Source organism: Mycteria americana, chromosome 4, assembly GCF_035582795.1.
Source record: "Mycteria americana isolate JAX WOST 10 ecotype Jacksonville Zoo and Gardens chromosome 4, USCA_MyAme_1.0, whole genome shotgun sequence".
In the NCBI taxonomy this organism is placed as follows: Eukaryota; Metazoa; Chordata; class Aves; order Ciconiiformes; family Ciconiidae; genus Mycteria; species Mycteria americana.
In genome coordinates this window covers 90056962-90084047 of record NC_134368.1, presented here as the reverse complement: position 1 = coordinate 90084047, position 27086 = coordinate 90056962, and the positions used below count along the sequence as shown (strand labels likewise).

Below are 27086 nucleotides of genomic sequence, written 5' to 3'. Positions count from 1 at the left end.
GAGAGAAGGAATATTTACGCAAGGCAGAAAAAGAAGAAAGGAGTTCTAAATGAAAATAAAAGCAGAAACACCAAAAAGCAAGCAATTAAGGCAAATGGTGTAGTCACCTTCTATTTCCCTGCCACCTAAAGCATCTGAGGAACCTGGCAAACAACAGAAGCTTTGGAAGCTTTCAGATTACCTCAAGCTTACTTGTAAACCCAACTTTCCTGAAAAAAGGCATCCTACACTACTCCTGAAGCACACGAATGGCCAGATCCTAGTTTCAGAAGGCAATACAAGTACACAGCACACAACAGAAATAACAGTATATTACTCTTACACTGTATTCCTCATGGTTGCTAAAGGTGATTTTCTCCCAGCATTGCTGTCATCCTTGCCAAGATCCACAGAGACAATGTCATTGTCTGAGCTTGTTAATTCTTGAAGAATCCTCTTTAGATCCTGCAGCGGTTCTTCCTCCAAAATGCCTGGCTTGGAAGGCATCTGAAATAAAATCATTCAGTTACAAAGTATTTATAAAGGCACACTCTTTTTCAATTCTTACCTATACTCATCCAAAATCACATGTTTTTCCCCCTCTACTCTTGTCTTACCAGTTAGAAACAGGGCAGATTTTTTGTAATTTTAGTTAAGAAGTGTTGGAGGCTAGATCATGAGAACTTGAAGACTGTTAAAATACTCTCTGAATATGATTGCACTCTTATCTGGAAAGTTACCTGACAGAAACGTGTAAAGCAACTAAATATGATTGAGGGAGAACACGGCTAACATCTGCGTTTTGAATAAATGTTGCAAAAAGGTTACGACTACTGTTTCAAGGTCAAAAACATTAGAATAAGCCTTTAATTATGAAAGTTTCCCCCCACCCAATACAACCATTACTTTTTTCAGTACTCAGAACCAATAATCTCTGCTTATGTGACAACTCTGTTTTCTCCTTTTTAACCTGCGATCCCAGGTATTACTGTACAGTACACAAACACAGCTCTGAAGACAGAAATACTAGTATATCAGAGTGTTTTCTAAGCACTCATATCTATAACAGCTGAGCTGTCTGCAAATATAAACCACTATTGTCACAGCCATACTCTGAGATGAAGTGCAATATTATTCTCATTTTACTGATCAGGACTTGAGGCAAAGGCCTGGTTCAAAGAATCCTTTCTTTCTGTGAAGAACTGGATTTTTCAGACTACTCAGCACTTCACATGTTCAAAGCACTGCTCCCACTGAATTACGCTTTATCTGTGGATGGAACAGGCTAGAAACATTTTGCTAACAAGTTTTAATTGAAAAAAAATGTTATTTCCAATGGGAATACACTAGTTTCAGCAGAGCTTATATGGAGAACAAATCCTCAGCTTCATAATGGGTCAATGTGATACTGAGTCAGACCAAATCCTTCTTTCCCACATTCCGGCAAAGAAACCAGGCTATCAACCAGGTAGGGTTTCTGTCTCAAGTGTTGGAGCTGCTTCATTTTGTACAATATCTAATCATGCAGGAACCAAGAGGATTCAAGGAGACCTTAAATCAAGTTATCCTACAGCCTGTTAGGTCCTCACCATAGTACTACATTAAAAATTGGTCCTTTTTCCTTCCTTATCCTCAGAAGTATAAATTGATTAACTCAAAGAAAAGGGAATGGGAGTGCCTGATGCTGCAGGGATTTCACAGAACTAACTATCCTTTGTTCCTTGATGTAAATGTTTGCCACCACATCAGAAAGTAAACCAGAAAGTATTACTGAAAAATAGCTGCACTAACTTGTAGTCTCCTACAGATTTTGAGGTAAAAATTAATGAAAAGACCTCTACTAATTTCTGCGGGATATACATCAGGTCCCTGTTGGAGAATTATACAAAATCTATACATAAAATTCCAAAAGATTTTTTTTTTGCATGAAAGATTTGAGTTGATGTTTTCTGTAACAAAAAATTAGAACAACACTAGCCTCTAATTTAAATCTAAATGCAGATGTACAAAAACAAAAGGAAGGAAGGACAATGATGTGTCTTTTAGGATAAAATTGGTCAAAATTGGCAAAGGCCAGCTTGCAGAACGATTTAAGTATTAAAAGCTACCACAGATGATGAAATTTATCAGAAACTATGTACAAGTCTATTTTCACTACCAAATATAAGTGATTTACAGCAAGTAAAGTACTAGCAAAAAAAAAAGTGAAAACCAAACTGCTTACAGGTATCTACCTTCAATTTTAATAGTTTACAAAGTTTACTACTGATAGAGGTAACTCCTATTTCAATCTATAGAATTTTTTATTGTCTGGCTGGTTTTTACATGTATTTTGCAAATGGGAAAAAAGAAAATCTGAAAGGCCACAACATACAAGAGCTACAGAAAATTATTTCATCTTTGGTGTTAAGAATTCACTCTTGGACACTCCTACCAGATGCCCTCCCATTTGGAAATTCCATGTTATTTTTACTCTTTGGAACATCCCCATTTCCCATGCAGCTTCCCATTTTGAGGCAGGTACTCACATGAGGGGCACAGCTGGCCAAGTTCAGGGAAGGTGGCACAACAGCAGAGTGCAGGCGGGAAAGAGGTACTATGTGCCGCAGCTTGCCTGAAGCAGAAGCTGACGAGTAGCCTGGGCCCTGCAGCTCCTGTGGAAAAACATGAGCCAAGCAGAATAAGCAAGTAGAGCTAAGCAGAATAAACAGGTATAGACAGCATGCCCTCTGTAACGGGGCATCTCTTTTAGTCAAATCTTTTATAACATGCAGCACTCAATTCTCAAAACACTTCCTAGTATTTATTAGGTGTGCTCGACAAAACCCTTTTAGTGACTGAACTGGGTGCAAGAGTGGCAGTTTCATTTATTTTCAGAATTTTAACATATGCTGTGGAACCATTCAAGTGGAGGGCATCTCAGGGCCACCACAAAATTAAACTGTCCCACAGTTCTGGTACCTTTTTTTCCCCACTTGGGTGAGAATTTCTTTTGTTGGAATACGAGATTCCCCACCTTTGCATTGTTCATATGAAGTACTTTTTGTATCACTTATGTATATTTGTGTTTTGAATATAACATTTCATTTCTCACTCAAAACTAGCAACTGGGGTGGGTCACTAAAATTAACGATAATTTCTTATGACAAATCTACTGTTCCAAGTGTACCATCCATTTATAGCAGTAGTTTCATTGCAGCCTTAATAGTCTATGGTTATAAATAAGGCAAAGGTAAACAATATTCTCTGTGAAACTCATTAGTAAAGATAGAGATTGGACTAAATCTACTGGGCAATAAAAATTCTGGGCTCTATAATAGAGATATTGGCTTTACATTATTGCATTATTTTCCCTATACCCTATCTTTCACTAATGCTATATAGCTTGACAGATGTCAATCACATGTCTTCCTTTTTCTGTCCCAGATGCCTCATGACCATATTTCTTTTCCCCTTGCTAACATCTCTCTCTGCTTCTTAAAAATGATTTTTTCTTTTGTGCTGCCTAACTAATTAGCATAATCAAATTAAACTCAGAGCCCTTGTTTCCAGCCTGTATGTAGCTTTAAGGTTGCTGGTTTTATTTCAGGCCTGAAGAAGGATGTGGGTGCCCAAAAGCTTGTTGGTGCTTTCTATCTCTAACAGTTACACTAGTAAAAGGCCTTGTCTCTCTAATTCATTTTTCATAATAATGCCATGAACATTTCTAGCTTTTATTTGCCTAGGGCCACAAGAAAACGCTGAAGTCTCACTGAAACCGAAGCTTAGCAGCTGAAGCATATGGTCCAATATTCCTGTAGCTGTTTAATTTTGTTGCTGCCCTTACTGTAAACAGCACTTCAAAGTAACTGAAATTATGGACATGACTTGTGCAACAATGAGGTATTCCACGTAAAAAAGGGTTTCAGAACACAAACTTTTTAGAGTATTTGCAATAAATAGGGTTAAACCTAGAGTTAGGACACAAAGTAAATGCATCTAACTTTACACCCATGCTTCTCAGTAATGTACTTACTTTTACATCTAAAGTATGCTGCAGTCTGAAGCGCATAGCTTCTTGTTCCTGACACTGGATTATGCACTGACATTCTGCAAATTGCATGGATGCCTGTAAGAGAGGATAGAAGAGGCATAAATTAATTTTGCTAACTTTCTGTGGATTACACTCTTTTGTGTTTTCTTTCCAATAAAGAAACAAGGTACACATACAGATGCTGTATTTATCTACTGCTATCAGTACAGAAATACTGCAAGATGACCAGATGCCTTTCTTGATAGGCTTACAAAAGCAACTGACTGGTTATATGATCCCAGTAGCCATAGCATGCACACCATCACAGAAGGGAGCTAATCCTGTCAGGGACAGTCCTAGACCTACTGAACACCTCTGGGATTAGAAAACTTAACTGTGCTAATAAGGCAAAACTATACTCAAGGTTTTATAATGGGTGGCTGATAACCTTGTTGACCTGTCTGTTAAATTGTTATATACTCTTTCTTCTTTAAAAAGTTTACTCTGAAAAGGTGTGAGAAGATCTAATAATGTACCTATTTTTCATTGAGTACTTATCAGGATAGCAAGAAGAAGAGAGGAAGCTCTAAGCCAAAGTACAAAAAGAGATAGCTCTTTACGAACCAGGCTGCTTTTATCACTCTAGCAGAGGTCCCTCTTCGGTTTTAAAAAAAAACCCGGCTCTCTTTCTGTGCTTCTTTATGACTGCCACTGAGGCATGGGCAGGCACCCTGAGGCACTGTGGATATACGGTTACAAGCAGCAGCTTTTTGAACGTTTAACTCTGAATCATTAACGATGAGCAAGATGGCCAATTACACTTTCTGATGTTTATACAATGGATGCTCTGCAATGGTACATACTAGCACCCTGTGAGACGACACAGTACAACCTTTACTGATTTATAAGAATTGTTATTTAGTGTACCATATCTGCCAGTTTTCAGTGAGCACCTGCCTCCACTGTGTCTCAGCTTCTCTAGCAGCTGGCTAGTACTGTGCACCATGATATATATCACAAAGAAATTTAAGTTTCCAGCGTCAAGCATTTAAAGTAAGAAATGCCACACTTGGGAGGAGGTATCACAATTCCTTTTATTATTTTTTTGAAGTAATAAAGCAACTTGAGAATGACACCTTACATGGAAATTTACATCCTGAAAAGCTAGAATTCTGAGCAGCTGAAAAGGACTCTTCCTTCTGGAAGAGCAGCGGCTTACCTATAGGGCACCTGGGATTTATGTGCTAGTCAGACCAAAGTGTAGGACCTAGCTTTAAGAGTCAGGTATGTCAGCAACAGAAACCTCAACTAAAAAAGGCAAATGAAACAACACAATGTTCTTAAAAATTTCCCTCACCCTGACAGACCCACAGCTGGCTAACTAAGGTCCCAGAAAGGGCTGAGCATGGACAAGTGTGTTGAGTCAGCGTGTGCCCACACTTGGTTCCCATGGAGCCCCTGTTATATTGAACAATAGTCTCTCTCACCAGGGAAAGGAGCTGTGCCAAGAGCCAGTGAAAGGTCCGGAAGGTCAATCTACTGCCTGGAAGGTCATCTGCTTTAAATTCCCTGCAGTTTGTATTTCCCTGAGCTAGTAAGGAGTAAATCAAGAATTCTCTTAATGAAAATAAAAGCCTTTTACCATTAAAAAAACAGAAGACAGTCTTAACTATAGACATCTCTTCAGGTAAGTATCTTACCGTACATGTGAACAGGACATACTAAATACAACCCAGGTAAGAGATCAGACATCTTCTCTTCCCAAGTGACCGTAGAGCAAAGCACCCAGAAGTCTCACTGAACCAAAAGCTACCTAAAATTACCTTATCAAGGGCTGTCTCCATCTTAGATATTTTTTCTTTCAGACGTTTGTCTTGTGATCTCAGGATCTCCAGTTCCCCAGCAATCTTGGTATTTTCTGCTGTAATATAGCTCAATTCTTGACTTAGTTTACTATTTTCTTCTCTGAGGTAATGCTTCTCCTGAATTTAAGATAAGGACAACAAAGTACAAGTCAAGAATTTGTAACTACCTACATTATACATACTTGTTTTATGCAAATTTTTTTCTCTTTGAAAGATCTGAATTAACCCTTTCAGAAGCTTAGCTATTACATCTTGCAGAAAGATGAGGTTTTTCAACAAGAAGATAGGTCTTAGAAAGAAAAGTACAATTGGACTGATCCTGATGAAGTAACATCTCTGATTTTAGATCCATTTTGAAACTGAAATTTTAAGCTTTAGGATCCACAGGATCCAAAGCCAGTAAAGAAGGAGGGCAGGTTATAGTGAACAGACATAAATGATCATTCAGTAAACTCCAGCTATTGGTAACTGAATGTTTTCTGTGTTACAGAAAATGCTAGAAAGACCTCAATATGCAAGACAGACCTTGACAAACAGAGTTTACAGCCAGAACTACAAAGAACCGCCTCAGAAAACAAAGGGGGAAAGCACTGTGGGCCAAATTCAGGAGGATACAGAATGCATTAGTTAACTTTTTAAAAAAGAACTGATATGTAAGAGCTTGATTCTCATTGAAACTAGTACTGTTCTTTCATGGAGAACAAATAGAAACTAAAACCTGTCTCTATGCAGAAGGCTAATTTATGTGGTGGAGATATTCCCCGATATACACTAGCAGGAGGACAGGGAAGGTGCCCATTACATCAAGTAAAATTCTCTTTGGTCCTTCTCGGGCCAATTGTGCTTTTGGCCATGCATTTCTCCAAAGAAAGATTTCTCTAGATACAGTTAAATACTTTCACACAGAGCTCTTGTGACCTTAGCTGCATTTGTCATTGCCTCTTCCAAGAATTTAATCTTGCTCTGTAATGCATCTATCTGTCCCCTCTTCGCCGTGATCTGCTTCTGCATTCCCACTGCAACTTTCATAGCTGTAAAAGACAAGGTTAATTCTCAAGTGAACAACATTGATTATGCATTCCGAGTTCTGACAAAAGACCCTGGAAGTCAGTTATCAGCAATATATTAGAGTAAGTTGAACCAGGATCCTATAGTCACTTATCTGTGCAAACCACCTATTAGAATCAGCTGGAGTTTTGTCCAAGGTAGTGGCACCAGACCCATCACACACACAAGACAAGAAGCATTCCCTGGAAATCTGCATAAAGATCACCTGAGAAAATTAAACTCATGGTTTAAGTTTCACAGTATGTAGTAAATGGTAAAATAAAAATATGTTGTCATCTGCAATATTGTTTGTTTATTTCACAAAATATGTGGAATATTATTACAACATCTGTTGAGGGATCAATACCTACAAAAATCCTCGTTAAAAAGACAAGTGTGTGTGATTTGGGGAAGTTCAATCCATAATTACCATGGCCATCAGATCCCTCCATAGTCTTTACTGCGGTCCTGGTCTGTTCTAGTTCAGCCTGAGCAGATTTCAACTGCATTTTCAGTCTGTTTGCAGTATGCTCCATCTCCTTGATTTTATCCTGGTAATCCCTCTTCAAAGCTTCAAATCCCTCTGGTGAAAGTAAGTGAAGATTGAAATTATAGTGACAAAAATTATCATTCTTCTAGACTAAGATTACTGATCTATCACCTACTCTCTTTGAAGGAGTATTAAATACGCAGATAGCTAAGCCATAAAGCAAATAACATCCACTGCTAACAAATGCACAACTAGTAGTTCATTGTCCTGCATGTCAGCAAAAGCTTCTGTTTCACCAGAAACAAATGTGTTCTTTGGTTGCTCACCAAAGCACAGTTCAAGAAAGTGATGTAAATCCACATTTCTGAGTTCCTGTTGCTAGAACCAATGGCATATTGTGAAAGTTAAGGGTATTAGTTACACAGCATTTTGCCCTGATCATTCTTCTCTCCAGCCACACTTATAACCAGACTTAGGTCTGAACTGATCTAATTTGTCAAGCATTCCCCCACAACTCCGCTTCTCAGCTCTGTTTCTTATATTTCTCTTCAACTCCGCTCATGTCACCATACCACTACAAGCCAGCCAGCTGTGTGCTCAGAGTCTATCAACAGCTTGGCCCTAATTCCTCTGTGGTCACTCACTCCGATAAGCCTTTCTTATACCTCATTCACCCTGATAGTACTATACAAACCTACAGCAGATCTTCCACGTAAAATTACAGTATCTGTTTAATTCTTACAAAACTGAATGAGTCTAGCAGTATAGCTGACTTGTGAAGAAATAAATGTTACCAATGGGTATTTTATGAGAGTACAGGGGTGGGTGGAGAGTAAAGCATTGAACAGTATCATCTGTCTGGCTGCAGTGCAGATTAAATAGAGCATCTCCTTGAATTTTGGTGGTTGCCTTGGGTCCAGCCCCTAATTTATTTATTTATTTATTTATTTATTTTAAAATATTATCTTGATAGACTTCCCCACACATTAGTCATGAAACAGTGGAGTTAGAACATAAACTTTTAAATAACATTGTAGCAACAAACTACAACCAAACAGAAACAAAGTTCCACTGTAATTTGACCATAGATGGTTAATGGGATCCAGTAGCATTCTTAAATAACACTCAGAAAAAAGTTGTCAAGTTTCTATTCTGTGACTTACTAGATCTGCTTCTTTGGTCTCCAGAGTCAGGCAGTTTAAGTATTTTTGCTCACAGTAGTGAGAGACTGCCATAAAGATTGTATTCCCATCATTCTGTGCCAGAATCCAAACCATGACTTTGCTCTCTGAAGCAATCTGACCATCCCGTGCTGGCAGGGAATCTTATGCAGTACCAGCAGCCATATTTGGATTCAGCAAGCAAGCTGCTCTTCTATTTTTAACATCCGCCCAATTTAGCAGCTATCGGAGCTGAGCTAAGTCAAGGCTCCCTACCTGCAAGGCCAGCTAGCTCAGTCCGACTGGCTTGGAGTTCATTCATTAGCTGGTCTTTTTCCAGTTGCATATCATTAAGTGCATGGAGCCTCTCACCGCATGTGTTTACCAGTTTAACCTTTTCCAGTTCCAGCTCACTCAGTCTGGCCTCCACTTCATGTATTCTGGCTTCCTTCTCATCCTTTGCAATCTACTTACATAAAAAACAATAGTAATTATGTGTAATACACATAATTATATAAAATAACCACGAAGCTTGCAGACATTATCATTACTTTACATCTCAGTTCTCAGAGAATAGTTTGGGGCAAGGAAGAAAAACAGAGTAAAACAGACAAATTACTTCTGTCAAAATTGCTAATCCAGGCAAAAAGGGTACAATAGAATCTGATGTGATGGCTTCACAGCATGTTTAACCTTACCAGCTTTTTATGAAAATTATTTCCATCCTCTTATAGCACTACCTCCACATTCACTCCTAATGCTCAACTGTCTTCTCACAGAAGAGGATGAAATTCCCTATCTGGAGTGATTTTTTTCCTGAAGATGCTGACCTGCATAAGACTACCATTTCCTGTAATTCTTGTCTGAGAAATAACCAGTTATAAACAGTGTCCTCAGTTTGGAATTCTGAGTGCTCACCGTCTGTCATTTCTCAGTAACACTTTGTATTTCTGATTCTCTTACTGGTGTGGACAATCGTATCACTGAGGACAGCATGTTATATTCCAGCTTTCACAAACCTTTTGGAAACTGGTTTGCACCAGTGAATTACTAATTTTTGGTGGTAATGTGATAATATTATTCTTCTCTGCCCACTACTCTTCTAGTGTTGTTAGGATTCAAGGTGCATTGTCTGACCTGCTTTAAAACCACAGTATTAGCACATTAAGGTATAGATTTAAAAACAGAAAACATTTACTGTCTTACAGAGACATAAATACAGCATCATTTGCCCACCTTAAGTTCTTCTACTTTAAGTTTCCAGTCATTTATTTCTTTTATAAGGTGAGATTTCTCAACTTCCGTTGCTCCAGCAGTTCGACTGTGCTGGCCTATAATCTGGGTCATGTTATCAACTTGCTTTTGCAAGATCTCAATAATCCTTTCCTTCTCTAACAGTTGCAGTTTCAGCGTTTCACACTCTGACTGCACATTGTGTAAACAGTCCTCTTCATTCTTTAGATGCTGGAGCTCCTGCATCCTACTGCCAAGTTGTGAATGTAGCTTCTTGATTTCCTTATTGGTAACCTCAAGGGCTCTCTCCTTCTCCTGCAGACGGGCCGTCAGATTTGTCACTGTTTTCTCAGCAGTCTCCAAATCGATCTGTTTGGCTGTAAGATCTTTAACTTTACCAAGTGTCTCCTTGGTTGACTCCAGTCGGACAGTCAAAGAGGAGCTTCTTCCAATGCTTTCATTTTTTTCCTTAAATGCAGCCATCTGAATAATAGCAATATAAGGATCCACCAAGAGAAATGTTTATTTCTACCTTTAGAATTTCCTGTCACATTTCTGGCTTTCTATAGTTCATCTTCAATATCTTAGTTTTACAGGAAAATTAGATCAGCATGGTCTGGTCTACAATGCCTATGTGATTCTTCTGGTTTTACTTCTCCCTTCTCCATTTTAATAAATGAAGTATTGCTTAGAATATTGGGGTTTTAATCATAGAAAATAAAAAATGTTAAACTGATGAAAACAAAATTAATAAACCAGCAGTGTTACTATAAAATTTAGAGTAGTTGGGTCTAAAGAACTTTAAGTATTAAAACTCAACTGACTGCACTGTAAGTTGGGAAAAAAAATGTATGTACATACATAATTTATTACTGATTTTATTCCTGCAGGCAGCTATGTGCACCACTTAAAGCACAAAAGTCCTGTGACTCAGAAACTGCTAATAGTACAAAATAGAAACAGAAGAAAAGAATGAACTTCCTGGTGGGAGGATTTTTAAGGAAAGATAATAGATTGAGAAAATGTAGAACGATGCGTGAGGTAGCACAAGCCTGTGGTTGGTCGAAAATAAAGGAATTAACTTGATCTTTACTCATAATGCCAAGTGGGTTACCTAATTACAGCTCATTTTTGAGGGGCTGAAGTCTTGAAGAAAGGGGAATGTACTACAAGTCAGCATCTAGGAATCTACTTTGTCAGAAGTAATTCTTCTGACATAGCACTGCATTCAGCTTAGGGTTATAAACACAAACTTCATTATGTTTTCATTAAGCACTACATAAAGTAAGGCTTTATGAAGGCCTTTAATTTACTAATTATTCTTACAGAAGTGCTCACTACCAAAAGTACTACCTTCAATTGTTTGTTTGTTACGTCTGGCAGCATCAAACTTTCTGGAAATTTACAAAATGTTGTTTTGGAGGTTTACAGTCAAAACCAAACACACTATCAGCAGAACATTCATTTTCTCCTAAGGCTTGTATGTTAAACTAAAAATTAAAAATAATGCTTTTACTTCCTCATCAGTAAAGAGAAATGAAGCCTGGACAGGTCAGATTAATAGAAAAAAAAATGCAAATTCTGACTGTCATGTATCTGCATCTTTGGAAGGAAAATTTTGGCACATGAGCTCCAGAGGCCTCCCAACCACAGTAACCAGTTACAGTATCTCTGATTATACCTGAAGTACAGCCCCCAGCCGGTGCACTTCCTATCCTGAAGACTATCACGCTGCAGTTGCTCACCAACCTGGCGCTCCATTTGTCTGTGACATTCAGTCCTCATTTCCTTCACTGTGTTTTCCATGCGCTGCAACTGCATGTGTTTGCTGTCCAGTTCTCTCCTTAGATGGTCAATGGTGATGCTGTTGTCTGTGTTCCGATCCCAAAATCGCTTGTTCTGCTCTTTTTCTAGACTTAGTTCTATCTCCTTTTTATGAAGTTCAGTCTACAAGAAATTAAAGTCATCTCCCTCCTTGAATCGCATTTAGGATTTTTTTGTTCTTTCTCTTAACATTAACAAGATTCAATTACACGGTTACATATCTGAATAGGGACTACTGCATGGATTTACACTTAGCAGAAGACAGGAATATTGGCTGAACTAGTCTGACACCTCCTACATGTTTTCTTCCAACAAAGCAGTAACTTTCATCTTTATATATTGCTGCTACAATTACTTTGAACCATGTAACACCTCGACGCTGAAGTCTTTCATGTCATTTATATCTATCCCCAAATCAGTATAAGCTACAAAATGAAAAAAGATTATATTGTGTCAACATCAAATGAAAAACAATGAAGCACTACATTACATGCCAAGAAAGGCTGCTCTTGATAAATACCCATCTTTACCACTAACAAGAATTGTTCATTGCTTGTTTCATTTCATGCAGTAATTTGTCACATGTTCTCCAGAGCTTAAATCTTTTCAACCTCAGATGTAATCCTAACAGTACGTAATTGAAATTATAAATGCTAATTTAAAATGTAAATAATATTAAAAATACTGACATACACATTTCAGAGCTACTAATTTCAAAAATATGAATTTAAAATGTGCCCAAAGTGAATTACCAATAGGCATTTCTGCTAATCATAACTTTTGCTATTGGTAACTATCCGCATATTGTTAAAGCTGAAGTAGAGGACTAAGCAGGAACCTCAGAGAATGGCAGAATGAAAACATGATCCGAAGACACAGAAACAAAAGGAATCCTAAAATTAAAGATTCCTAACCTTCAATTATGCAATGATTATTCTGACTCCAGCCTTCTCTATAGCTACATACAATCTGTAGGAAAAGATTTACACTAACATATTCTTGAAAAGGAGAACACCATATGGAATGAAATAATTTCAATACCTCCTTCAGAAGCACTCTGACACTAACTGGGCAAACAAACCTAAAGAAACCACACAAACTAATATCCCAAAATTCAGTCATTAAGGAATCATCTTATGTAAGAAGAAAAGCAAGGCTAGTTATGGTACATGAAGCCAGCTGTGATGAAACCAACCCTGGTTTCATCATTTATACTGGATGTTCCATTTGTGAGTATTCTCTGTCAGTTACAAAAGAATGTTTAGTGCTGTTAGGAAAATCCCAGCTATGTCTTGCAAAATATGTGTTAAGGGACCAAGGTTCCTTAACAGAGGGATCTAAACTGTGAGGTTGAAGTGAAGGTAGCTCAGCATCTTTAATATGATTTGCATAAGATTCAAGGATTTTGAATTTATGACTAAGTTAATCTTAATTCTGCATAACCTGCATTGCTAATGGCAAAGGCCTGTGGGAAACCTTCTTCACAGCTGATTCAAATTTCTAGTAAAAAATAATCCTCAAACTTAATTATAAGGGGGCTGTTGCACTTCGGAAACAAGCAATGTGCAAATCTGAACACCAGCAGTAAGGAGATGCTTCTAGAAAGCAAGATTTTTTTCACTACTATCACTTGTTTTTACCAACAAATGATGAATCTGGTCATTCAGATTTCCAGATTCTTGGCTGTGTTGATCCTGTTCTGCCTGAGCTTCTGCTTTCTCAGAATGAGCTAGGTGCAACTGCTTCTCAAGATCTTTGACCTAGAATAAAGACAAATATTCATTAAGAATTACCTTAATGTATTCTATTTGAAATAGTATATTGGATTTCTTCTAGTTTTCTTGTAGGTTCTACTTAAAAGAAGTCCAAATGTCACCTTTTGGCTCAGCAGAGTGATTCCCTAGGTGTATTCAGAATTGCATTGTCTTCTTTTAGTGATTAAGCTCAATTTCATTGCAGAGTTAACTGAGGTTCCCGAGAATAAATTGGCTTCCACCCTGATCCACAGCTCTTCAAAAATTCCTTACCTACACTGTAAACATTGCATGGAAGGAGTAAAGAGCCCCTTTAGAAAAAAAGTTCAAGCTCCTTGCTTGATTTGCAGTACTGCTAGTTAGAAAAGCCAATATAATGCAAGTATAAGCAATTTATATGGAATCATTCAATGAGAAAACACACAACATCTCCTACAGTGCTCTTCTATATAAACATTTCAGAATCTCCAATCTCTCTTTTGGCTAACACCAAAATCTGGGCATTTCCTTTCCACTTACTTAAAAACATTTCTTCATCTTGTGACAAAAACAATAATCTCTTCCCTTCCTCTTCTGCCCCCCACCCCCTCTTTCCTTCATCTGATCACAATGATGACATAATTCTTTTCAATTAGTATTGGGCAATTTATGCAGGGCTAATCCCAAAACCTCATGTCCTTCACCAAACGGGGGCTGGGAACACCAGGATTATATGAGACGATGTTGTCAGGATGTTGTCAGAACTTGAAAGTTCTGAAGATCTTTTTATGAAGATTTTTTTTCCCCAAAATCGGATAAAATCAGTAATCTTCTCTTCCTAGAGCTCCAATGCCTCAGCAGCAGAAGGACATAATCAGGGCCTTTTCTTCCTGTAACTGCCTGAGGTCCTTTTTGAAAGGCGTTTCTCTCATCTTGTGGAGCCCTCCATCAGAAGGAGAAATCTCAGTAAATCCTAGATTACTTCTCCCTGAAACCCTCCTTACACAACTACTCTGTATTTCCACAGAAAATCTAAGCCTGAAGTACACCCTCTGCAGAGCTCAATGACTGTGTACAACGTGATCAATAGGGCTTTCACAGACAGTGACAGAAAGAGCTGTCCTCACACAGGGCCTTTCCTGTACAATTAAGTTCATTTAGGGAGAATTTGGTCCCAAACACATATTCAGCCATATTCACTGTGTTTTATGATACAGTGAAATGCTTCAGAGGCACTCAGGCCTAACAGCAGGTTTTATGTAGCTAGGGCGGGGAGGTATATTCCTTCACTATGAATACATTAAGAAATGTACAGGCAAACATGTTTTGCTCCAAGTGGTAGTCACTTTCTCTGACTTGCAACTTCTCGCAGTGTATGAGATGATGGACCAGTCTACAACACTTTTTAATAAAGATATTACCATAGGCATATCCAAACAGAACACTTACATATTTACATTTATATCCACTAACTTAAATACCAGATTTTCTGACTGCTGAAACTATCTGGTAGCAACAACTTACACTGGCTTTAGGTTTCACCTACTCTCGTGAAAATTTTAGTTGCTAAGGTGCTTTCCTACTGGAGAAGCTGCAGAGAAATCCTTGTTGTAAAAGAGAGACATACAGTTATAATAGCTTTATTTAGATTCTCTGTCACATCTTCCCAGGAATGATTCCACATAACAGCCTGGGATCAAATGATCTCCAGCTATCAACTTGTCTCTCACTAAAGTCCACCTCAGCAATTCAGCAATACACTTCCTATTCAAAAGCAATTTTTATTGGACCAACTAGTATATTCTTTTATAGATGTACAAACCCAACATTTTCTGGAGTTGGCAGACTGTGAAAAACAGCCTTAAATTCATTCCCAGTTTCCAATTTTATATCTGTTATGAGGTAAACGTTATGAAAGGGAACATGCCTAAGGGACATACACTACAATTATAGCTATATATGTGATATGACCTTATGCTGTGCACTGCATGATTTAAATCAAAAGAATTCAGGTAAATAGACCTAACATGAAAAGCATACCGTATATCGTACTCTTCCTTGAGGATGAAATACAGTAATGGAGATTAATTTACAAATTCTCCATAGGTCAGTTACAATGCTGTGAAAAGTCACTTTTGGAACTGACTAGTGTGAGTTTTGATACGTGTGAATCAATGGAATTGATAAAAGTGGAAACCTACAGAAATGATAAAACACAACGCCCTTCCTGCTCTGCTTTATAGCGCAAGTCCGCGTACACCATGGCTCCACATGCTTGACCTGCACATCCCTGCCATTCCATCCTCAGACCTTTTTGGATCAGAGACTATCAGCTCTGCCAAACTTCACGGTACTCCTGTGACCTGAACTTTCCCTTTCCAATAGCATGCAGGAGAAGGATGCCTAAATGCTCATGACTTGTAATCTAAGCTGGATTTGGATCCATCAAGCATTTCTGCATGGGTCAGCTCCACTAATTTTTAAAGGGAGTGGAGAGCAACTGTTTTCAGGTCATTTTCTAAAGAAAACATGAATTATCTTTCACCAAAAATAAGAAAGAATTTGAAGATATTCAAATTGTTTATAAAACTGGAATCCAAAGCAGTGAAATAAGTGAAAGACACAGCAGACATGATATGGAAATGGGATTTAAAATGCCGAGATTCTGTGGTGGGACTATAAGAAGTTCTCTCCATTTGTCTGCAGTAATTCTCTGCTGTGCTACCCAGAAAAAAGGTGGCCTTCAGGGAGAAGCGTGGTTAAAAAAAGTTTGTCAAGACTGATGTCTTCTAATAGGATTAAGAAATGGTTTGAATACACAGGTGCGGCCAGCCTGTCTTTTTTGCCTATATTATATCCTGCTGATAAGAAGCCTTTGGATTTCAATGAATGCTAAAGATTCTTAACTCACAATGGGGCATCTCTGGGCACCTGAATGCTTCTCAAGCACTGCTGTAATCTCTACGTTCTCCCATCCTTGCACTTACCAAGACAAAGTTACCAAAGAATTTTTCTGGGCAGTATGACTTAAATAAGAAGCTATTTTTACTGCCTGTTTTTTGCTGATACATTCTCTAGTGGTACAGTGGAACAACGTTCTTGTCCTGCACGTGCAAGTGATGTTTGTAGGGCAGGATCATTTTATGTATTTCCAGAAGATATAATTTATGGTATGCTCTCAATATGTTCGGCAAAACTCTTTTGTGTTCAGTAAGTTTTGCAAAGGTATTTTGTGTTAGAGGAAGAGAACTTGTTCTTAAAAATAATACAAACAAACAGCGTTAAGGATAACGTAATTTATCTTATTGTCCACACAGTTTTTCTGAAGCAATCCCTTATCAAAAGACTTTCCTTATGTATCCGGAACATTTCAGATATCCACATATCCAGTTTCATTAACACTAATGCTAAAACAAAAATCCATACACACCCTGTCTTCATACATCCTCTTGGCTTCCTGTAATTCAGAACGCAGCTGAGAAACTGTAGATTCCAGGCGACTAACTTGATGTGCACGCACTGAATTTTGGTTTCTTGTTTGTTCTCTAAGAAAAGTTTTAGGTGGAGAAATCAGAAACTGTAAGAACCATGAAAGCGTGAAACATTTTCACTGCAATCAGTATGACCACTGACACTTACTGCTTTGAATTATGATTATCATTCACAGTGGGATCACATAAAAATTAGTTTCTTACTGGTTAGATTTGCTCTGTGATATCTATCTCAAATAAAAATCACACGAATTGAAAAGTTGATGCTTTTTATCCCTGAAAACTCATTTATTCTCAAGCAAGTTCTAAGAAAGCTAAGTCTGCTTTCAAATGCACCCCAACTATTCTACAAGCAGAACTGAAAAGCATTTTGCTATCAGCTATTCAGTGTCAACTATGCAAGTCAGGTATTAATGCATACTGGTATTTAAATCTCATCTTAACTTTGCACCACTGCATGGCATGTCCTCGGTTTTTTAACTGATATATTGAGCACTGACTTCTGAGTCATCAAGTAGCCGGTGAGAATTAAGTGTCTTTTTATTCACACTCGTTACCAAAGTCAACAGTACCAACATAGCTATTTATCCCAACTGAAAATTACCCTTTCTTTTCAATCACTATTCATTACTATTTGTACATGTAGGCAAACAACCCAACTGTTTACCCATTCTTGTTTGTGATTCAACCGATAATGCTGCTGGAAATTAATTTTGTATCCGAATCCATAGAACATTTAGAAGGCAAAGGTGATGGTGCACTTAGCCACAGCTCTTAGCTTACATACTCTTTCATCCCTTAACTCTAGCCATGTACTCCGCAGAAACTGTTCACAACTCAGATGACAGAGATTCATCATTCCAAAAGCTCATGGCAAGAACAGAGCTGACAGCTCGAGCCAGTTTGAACTTCCACTGACTTTGCTGGCCTTACTCTTCTTCTGAACCACAGCAGTCTGAGAACCAGCCTGAGTCTCCCAATCCTCTGAGTTTGCCTAATATATGGCTATTTTGCCTCTCCTCTATATAGCATGGTTTAATGGTTTTTTCTCTTTTTTTCTTCATTCCATAATTTATGCAAGGACTGCTTAACTCTTTAAACAAAGACACTAAGAAACCAAAAGCGTAGGGCAGATAGTGGAGTATACTAGCAGCATAAGCTTTCTCTCAAATTAAGGTTACTCTTAACATTTTCTATACTATAATAAAAAAACATACTGAATGATCTCCATCTGGCTTTGGATACTATTTGCATAGCTGCGTGCACTGTTAGCTTTATCAGTTAGTGCTGCCACCTCCTGTTCATGCTCACTTATTAGCTGCTCAATCCTGTTTCAAAAAGAAAATACTGGTTATAATTTTAGACTTGGCAAATAATAACTTCTCCACTGAAGAGATAATGATATTTTTCAGTAGTCAGAAATGTAACCATTTTGATGTTCTACTGTGAATGAAATGTTATGTATTGAGCTACTGACCCTTTCATTTTGAACAGGTTGCTGTTCAAAAGGGTGGATAGCTGGGGAAATTAGGACTTGTTGAACAAGGAAGGACAAAGCTCTTAGTGAAATTAGTAAGAATTAGAAGCTGATTTTACCACCGAAGTGACTACTTTCAGTCTTTTAACGGTGGAACCAGTCTCCCAAAAAATTCTAGATGTCCACCTGTCCTGGTTTCAGCTGAGATAGAGTTAATTTTCTTTATAGTGGCTGGTATGGGGCTAAGTGACCAATCACACTTACAAAATTAAAGTGTACAGATTCTTCCAAAATAGTATTTTTTGAGGCAGTGAATAAAACAGGAAATTGTCAGCACAGAAGGAAAAAGCAGCAGGAAGTTAAGAGCAAATAAACATCTGGAATGGAACAATTGTTAAGTCCTCAAAAACATCGCTTGCTGCCCCCCAGCCAGTCTGCCCCGCCCCCGCCAATATCATCATCATCAGAAGAGAATTATCTGTGGAACGTGAAAAAATGTCTATTTTTGTTTTATGAATAAATAAATGGAGAACAGGTACCTATTCTGATGTTGCTGAAGCAGAAGTTGTTTCTGGGTCTGTGAATCTTTTTTCAATGACTGAAGTTCTTCTTCCACCTATTGTGAACAGATGACAATGCTAACCCCTAAAGAAAAGACGGTCTAAACAGTAATTTTCGAAGTGTAATTTCCTTCCTTTTGCTTCCACCTTGAACTGTGAAAATGTGTGCAACATAGGTTAAATTCCAGCAATAAACTCAATCTCAAGCTGGGGACAGTGTAAAAGGCTGGCATACCAGCACCTGCCATCTGAACTGCAAAGCAGCATTTGTACCTCTTTATGCCACAACCATTTCCTTAGCCCAGTTTAGATGGGAGCTCGTGGAGTTTTCAAAAATATTTTCTAAAAAACTGAACACAGAGTGTTGGAAGGAAAAGTAGCACTTTCTTCACATACCAAGACAACCTTTTCTTTGAGGTATGACACCTCCGAGTCTAAATCTCGCAGGACGTCAGCAAATGCTGTGCTCAGGTTGTGGATGTGTAGGCTAGTAATATCCTCATGCTCATAGAGTTTCTTGCCTGTGCTGTCTTTGTAGTCCATTAGGATGCCATGTAGTTCCAGAAGTACTTCCTTGTGGCTGTGCACCATCTTTTTTAGATGCTCAGTTTGGCTGTCAGCCTCCCTCAGCATCTCCTCCTGCAGCTGGTTGGCAGCTTCCAGCTCTTGAATAGTATTTTTTAGCTGTATTTTTACATTCTCTTGGCTCTGGGATTCCTTTTGTCTGAATTTGGAAACCGAAGAAATAATTTAAAAACACAGGATTCACAACATGGACTTTTATCCTGACTAATAGGTGTAATACTTACGTTGATTAACTGCTGTTTTTTACAACTACATAATAAGCCGGTTTCTAAACCAAGGTGCCATAGTCTCACTGTCTTCATTCCTGAGGGCAAGTTTCTCACTTAGGAGATCTGGTGTGCCTCTCAAAGCCCATATATACACTCTCCATAATACATCTGTCTTGGCCTTCATACCTGGTATCCTGAAGCGCATCTCTTTCCGATTGCACTTCCATCAGTTTGGTCTGCAAATCAGCAATGATCAGTCTTAAATTGATTTTCTGTTGCTCATGTAGCTCAGTGGTCTAAAGGAGAAAAAAAAACAACCAACCAAGCTAAACCAACCAAAATACTGAATACATAACCTAAAAAAATGAGGCTGAGAGCAGCATGGGTATGGGAATTAAGAGGTTATTTTTGTTTCTTTTCTTTTCTTTTTTTTTTTTTTAATATGTCTTAGTTAACTGGCTAGTCACACTGTGCTACGGTGGACCAACTATGCATGGAACATCCTTACAGGGATTGTGCCAACAATATTATTACCCACTGCCTATTTCTGTCTGTCAAATGACATGTGGGAATCATGACGGCCAAGTACAATTTACAGCAGTCAAGAGGCTGCTCAAAATAGCACTGATGAAACTGTCCAAAGACTCAGCAATGACAAAAACAACAAAAGCTCATCTATACATAAGAAGCTGCCGCAAATCTGCAACTCACTTCATTCAGCCTCTTCTGCACATCTCTACCTTTCTGCGAGTATTCTTCCAGAACATTTTCCACATGTTCTTTGCCAGCACCACTCATGGTTTTTTTCTCAGAATAAGTATGTATTTCACATTTGGAACAGAAGACACTTTTTGGTGGACTGCTACCAGTACTACAAGAGGATGAGTTTTCCATCACTGTGCTGAGAATGGAAGAAGCTAAAACATTCTGGTTGCCAAGAAATGGGCTAGCACCACCTGAAAGACAGATAAATTTAAGTGTTGAAATGAGAGTCGTTACGTGAGAATCAACGGTCATCTGTACAAACCGGGCATTAGTGCCTCTCAGTATCTATCTATCGATAGTCAAACCTAGGAATTGTCTTTTCTAAGGACAACAAACCCAGCTAATTCTAGAGTTGCGCAGTGGGTGGGGAATGCCACAGTGTTCAGAGGAGAACACTTCAAAAGTGCTCTGGGCTTGTGTCAACAAGAGCTGTTCAAGATGCAGGGCCTAAAGAGGATTCAACTTGAAACATGAGCTTATGAGCACCCTTCTAAATCACATAATAGTCTGCAATGTTTATAGTGATTTACTCCCAAATCTTGTTCTGAAATCCATTTAATACTTGCCCATGCCTGGCATATTGCCACTTGGTAAAGAATCCTCATGACTCAAAGAATGTGTCATTGATTCCACTGGGAATTTGGTGGCTTCTTCGTGAAGTTTCAGAGCCTCTTTTGTTTGTCTTTCCAGTGCCTCCCTGCAGAATAGCACATAGAAACATTTGCTGAAAAGGCAGGACTGAATACAGAAGAGCATCCAACTGCACCATGTCACAAATGCAACTTGAAAAGAGTAACTGAAAAAAGAAGTGAAACCAAAGAATTTGTTTGGTACCACTGTTGTATTTTCCTGGTTTGCACTTATATTTGGCAACACAGTGCCACATCTTCAACTGCTGCAACTCCCCTGTAGTCAACTGAACTATCATGTTTTGCGACTAGCAGGCATAATGTATAAAAGTCCAAACAAGTAAAATAACACTTCATCAAACAAACAGAACTAAATTGGTTAATCTTCTGAAAAGGGATTTCGTTTGATTTCCATATTTTTTCTCCTAGCTGGCCAGTAAAATGCTACCTTACTGACACAAAACTGTAACTGTATGGTCAATCAAACCCACAGAAATCTGTCAAATACTTCATCTGCAGGCATAATAAGACACATCAGAAAACTTGTAGAATCAGAGAAGTGCTGGGTTATATAAAACCTTGAGCACAGAAGAGAGGAAACGTGCAGATTCACACCATCTGATTTTCTTGGAATTGATCAGGCAATAGATCATTTCCATAGATCATTTCCTACATTCGGGGTGTGTGTGTGTGTGTGTGTGTGTCTGTGCAAAGAAAGTAGACAGATAAGGAAACAAAAAAAAGGCAAAAGAAATTTTTCTGACCAAGAGAAGAAATCCATTCTAAGTGAGAGTAATAGGCAAGTTTTGGCAGTTCACCTGTAAGCTGTAAATAGAAGAAAGCTAAGAGGAAATGTGAAGAAAAAATAGTTCAGGGACGAAGATGAATCTGAAATTATGGAAAAATATTTTAAGTGGCAAGCCTACAGGTGAGGAAGGAATATGAGATGAGCAAGGAGAGCAGCTCCCTGTCATTTAGCGTCAGTACTGTTGTGTGAGCAACAGCAGGACTATGACATTCACAGATGACCCAATTACAACACGCACAGTTGATTTCTGTCCACACAGCACTTTTTTTTCACAATGCAACAAGTCCCTGTGTCTGTACACTGCACTTGTTATGCTGCCTCTCTGCATCCGTATTAATACATCCTGATAAACCTGGAATTTCATTCTATAGTATTACTGATAAAAAAGATCAGAGGACACAGATGCAAAAGAGCTGCAGAGCATGGGGAAAAGCATCCTGAGGAGTCTGTTACCCTGAAAGTAGGAAGAAGGGGCATCAGCTACAGGCAAGGGTGGAGGTTCTATCAACACTACCCTGTTATTGTGGAGTATAACCTAAATGCATAAACAGGTTGAAAGAATGACTAGACAAATCCCCAGGACTAATAAATTTGACAGTTGGGACAGACATTCAGATTCATTAAGTCTTTACATTGTAATTCCCTGGACACTGAGATACTGAGGTATACTAAGCAAAAGTATCACTTTTTCCTGACCATTTTTCTATGCATCTGCCACTACACACTGTTGCAATAAGCACAGTGGTGAGATGACGCTTCGGTTTGATCCATCAGAGTCTGAGTGAATCAGTAAATCAAAGCTTTAGAAAGAAAAATACCATCCCCATCCTTATCAGTTGGCCATTAATTTTCCAACTCATTAATGATCCTTCTTTGGGAGAAACTTTCAAATATTAGATACACAACTGTATATACAAACTCACTAAATCCAAGCACCACCTACTGGGAGAAAAAAAATATCACCCAAAACAGTAAAATCACTGAATTTCACAAGTGTCACTTCTCCAATGCTGAATGATTCTGAATCTAATAGTAGGCAGAATCCTGGACCCCTGCAAATTCATTATCAAAAGGCAGTACTATATCCTGCTATTTGTGCAGAAATGCCATTGCCAGCAGGAAGAACTCATTCCATTGTGGACAGAAATGAAGCTATTATCCTGGCACACAAATTACAAAGGTCAGTGCAATTCATCCTTCACTGTAGAGTGCCTTGGGCAGCCATATCCTTAAATTTTGTGTTCACATCTTTCCTGTCACATTAGTATAACAGACTACACCTTAGGAATCTGTCAGCTTCCATTTTCAGTGAGTGTGCTGTTTACTGTAATGACAGATAGCAGGTACAGGAATTTCTCTAATAACAAACAAAACCTGTGTACTACCTTAATTCCTGGATATTCTCACTCACTGTCACAGCACCTGTGAAGAAAAAGGTCTGCCCTTATTTTCTAACATATTAAGAATCAGCTTTATGCAATAAAAAATTAATTTTGCCCACCTAATTTTAATACTGCAGGAGTAATTAAAGGATATTGAGGGAGATAGTTTCTCTCCTTTTTGAAGTCTTATGCTTATCAGAATGAACACAGATGCAGGCTTTTATAAGTACTTGTTAGCATTGCCTGTTAAGTTTTGCAACAATTAAGTGGCAAATCATATACACTACCACTTTCCTACGATGTTTCCAGATACAGAACTCTTCTACAAGAAACACTGAAAACGAGATTTCTATAAACGTATGCCTTAATCTCATCTACAAATGTTGTCTATCCCACCTCCTTAATTAAAGCCAAACACACTTTTTCCTCACAAAAGTGCTTTTGGAGCTATGTCCAAAAGAAAAGAAAAATTGAAGTCTGGAGTGAGCCCAAGGTGGGCAAGTCTAGACTTGGATGTCTTGAGTTTTGGGAGCATGATTGCTATTAACAGCCCTGGGGGGCAAGACTGTGAACCTTTTCCTTGGTGGGGGGAAGAAAAAGGAAGAAAAATTTATTACTCAGGGGTAGCTTTGAGCTGGATGGTATCTGATGGGATTTTATTTGTGTTACTTGGATTTTCCTGGGTGACTGGTCCTCTGGAAGACACGGGACTACACTGCAAGTCAAGAGGTAGCTGCAGTAGCAGTTTCCATACCACAAATCATTTGACACCTTCAATATACCCATTGGATTGAAAAAGACCACTGTGGGTGCTTCCTAAGGGCACGTAATGGAGAAACCTGGAGCCCTTTATCCCAGACCCCAATCCCGAGTACCAGAAATGCTTCCTTAACATGAAAACATTGCCTCCAACCCTCACGTAGCAGCCCCTGAAAGTTCAACTGCGCCACGACGACAGGACCGTTTTTCCTAAACCGGGACGGACCTTGTCATTTCCCCCTACCCTCCACCCGCGTTTTCCGTGCGGCAAAGGAGGGCGAAACCGGCGGCGGCTGCGGATCTCCCCAGCGGCGACAGTAGCGGGGGCCCGGCCCAGCGCCGACAAAATGTCCACCGCATACGGCCACCTGCGTTTCCGTGGCGGGAAACGAGGGAGCCCCTGAGCGCCCCGCCCGCCCTCTCCCGCCTGCGCAGGTCTGTCCCCAAGTCCTTCTAGCCTCTATAAACTCTCCACACATTGCCTCTGCGGGGTTTTTTATCTCATTAGGGCGTGCACCTGCTATTGCCTCCCCAGAGGCTGCTCCCTCACGGTGAGAACTGTCTCACCCCTTCTCCGGCCTCCTCCCCGGGGAGGGGCCCTCCCGCGGCTGCGACCCGATCCTCTGGGAGCCGCCCGCTTCATCTCAGCGTGGCCTCGGGGAAGCTGTGGCGTGGAAGCCAGCGGGCACGCAGCCCGAGCGCCGTCCCCGCAGGCGCTCGGCTCCTCAGCCCCAAAATGGCCGCTCACGTGTGCCCCCCTCAGGCTGTGGGCACAGGAGTTCGGGCGCTCTCAGGGCCGCTGGATTGTGATGGCAGGTGATTTAATGATGCCGTGCTTGAGACTGTAAATAAAAATCGTCTCATACGGGGGTAGGGGAGAGCCTGGATCATCTTCCTCATGGTATTTGGCCAGCAAGGTAGCACATTTGGGAGGGTGACCATGAACTGACTGAAGGCAGAAGTTGGGGTGAGGAGGCCTCATCCCACCAGAGAAAAGGCCTGAGGGCCCAAAGCATCTTCCCAAAAAACAGTTCAGAAATAAAAATTAAAATCTTTTGATTTTTACATCAATCTCTTCAGAGATTAAATGGTTTTGAATTCGCAAAGGTGATTGCCTGACTGGTATTTTCAATTCTCGGTGCAAGAGTGGGTGCAGAGTCAACAGATGATTGCTTTACTTCAGCAGAGAAAATGATGTGGCTGACTGTTCCATTTTGGATCTTGATTTCAGGAGTGAACACACAGACGTCAACAGGCTGTCCATCTTTTCAAGTTATTCGAAATAACAACCAACAGCTTATAGCAGATGCACCATGTTACAAGTTTCCAGGAACAGGTGTATGAACTGGGCCCAAAACAAAATCATCAGAGAGCTAGAGAACTTAAGTCAGAGCAAACTCAGGAGACAGACATACATGTTTATATATTTAAATACCTGACTAATAAGAAAAACACATAACCATTCCTCAGCGGAGAACACACCATTTTAATTTACAAGAGAAGAAAACCATTCACCTAGTGCTAAAAGACAAACCTAAAGACAAAGGAACAAAAGTGGGTTTACATGGACTACTTCAGACTGAGCGAAGAAAAGTAAGAATTAACCAGCTGAAAATAGACCTCTCGTCTCCACTCGTCTAGCTGCACCACGCTCCAGAGTGGTCAGTGCATCAGCAGCAAAAAACACATGCAGAGGATGGAAAACAGCCCGAGGAAAGAAGAACTTTCTATTGCACCACCCGGAAAAAAGAGGCAGCACCGAAAAGATGTATTTTTCTTCTATCTATAGAGAAAAGAGGCAACGGAGTTTATAGGTAAATACGCTAAGCAATATCCTGAAGCCAGATTTCAATGCTCAAGCAGTCTCAGGTGTTAACAAAGCATGAAAACTCATCCAGGAGGCGGCCCGCACCTACCTCTGACAGAGCCTGGTGAGGTTTGTTTCTCCCGTATTTTGGACGGTGCTGAGGTTTTGCTCCTTGCTGCGGGGCTGGGAAAGGAGCGGGGCACTCATCATCTCGCGTTCGCTTCCGCTTTTGCCGTGCTGCGGGCTGCGCATCCAGCTCCCAAACCCCTCCGGAGCCGTTGGGAGCCACCTGCCCCTTACCCTAGCCCCTTTGCCCGACTCGGTAGCCTTGGGAACAAACTCCTCCTCTGGAGCTGATCATGTGCATGAGGGGGAGCCAATAAACGCCGCATCCACTCTTTGATTTCTCCGCAAAGTGTCATTCAAAGTCCGGTTTCAGCGGGAAACTTGATAGCTTTCCCCCATCAGGGCCGTGGCGGGGTGCTGTCTGCGGAGCGTTACCTCTCCTGGCAGCAAGTGCCTTTTTTGCCTAGTGTTTCGTGCGAGTCCAGCTCTTGAGCACCTCAGCGTCTTTGCTGCTTCCCCCTGCCACTCCTGAAACACCAGTTACAACCTGGGGACAGAATAACTCTTTTAGGATGTAAGTCCTGAATAACTTTTCTCCTATTTTAGGAATATCTCTGAGAAGAAAAATCTGAGAATCACCACAGGTTTGCCAGCAAGATGCAAATATAAACTTCTTGTGTTGAAAATAATACATTCCTCCCACAGAGAGGACTATGAGCTGTGCAGGGGGATATAGCTTCAGAGGAAGGTAATGGAGTAATTTATGTCAGCAGAGGCTCTACTTCTAAAATACCTGGGCCATACCCACCAGCCATTTCAGATTTCATTAAAGGCATTAATAATGGCTTTAACTGTTAAATAATCACCCTATTTTGGGGGACACCACCACCCCCACCCCCCCCCGGAAATTAATCTGTCTGAACCTCCTAAGTTTCTTCATATGCCACATATCGAACATAAATGTCTACAGAATTTGCCCTGCTCTTTACAGGATGAGCTCCGATGTCTGGCCTTACAGTGAGAACATCTGGCCATGGTGCCTCAGATGACTTTAGCTGTAATCCATCTTGCAAGAAACAATTGCAAGAAATAGCTCGGCACAGAAACCTCTGATCTCAGCAGATGGGTATATCTAAAAGCTGTCCAGTCGTGTACGCAGCCTGCTAAGATAGAGAGAAGTACTACACAACTGTTCAATTAAATGA

General features: G+C 39.7%; 1 protein-coding gene across 1 annotated transcript in view; it reads right to left on the bottom strand.

Annotated features, from left to right (window-relative positions):
• CCDC158 (coiled-coil domain containing 158) overlaps positions 1 to 26683 on the bottom strand; it is a 35110-nt gene extending 8427 nt beyond the window's left edge. Inside the window, 20 exon segments of the mRNA XM_075500527.1 lie at positions 323 to 486; positions 2508 to 2633; positions 3995 to 4087; positions 5815 to 5973; positions 6775 to 6887; positions 7334 to 7486; positions 8830 to 9019; positions 9790 to 10269; positions 11536 to 11733; positions 13251 to 13370; positions 16774 to 16888; positions 18048 to 18109; positions 18111 to 18162; positions 18851 to 18927; positions 19268 to 19595; positions 19852 to 19961; positions 23253 to 23289; positions 25444 to 25447; positions 25551 to 25791; positions 26675 to 26683. Coding sequence (XP_075356642.1) covers positions 323 to 486; positions 2508 to 2633; positions 3995 to 4087; positions 5815 to 5973; positions 6775 to 6887; positions 7334 to 7486; positions 8830 to 9019; positions 9790 to 10269; positions 11536 to 11733; positions 13251 to 13370; positions 16774 to 16888; positions 18048 to 18109; positions 18111 to 18162; positions 18851 to 18927; positions 19268 to 19595; positions 19852 to 19961; positions 23253 to 23289; positions 25444 to 25447; positions 25551 to 25791; positions 26675 to 26683 — 2831 coding nt within the window.
• Between the last annotated feature and the right edge of the window lie 403 nt (positions 26684 to 27086).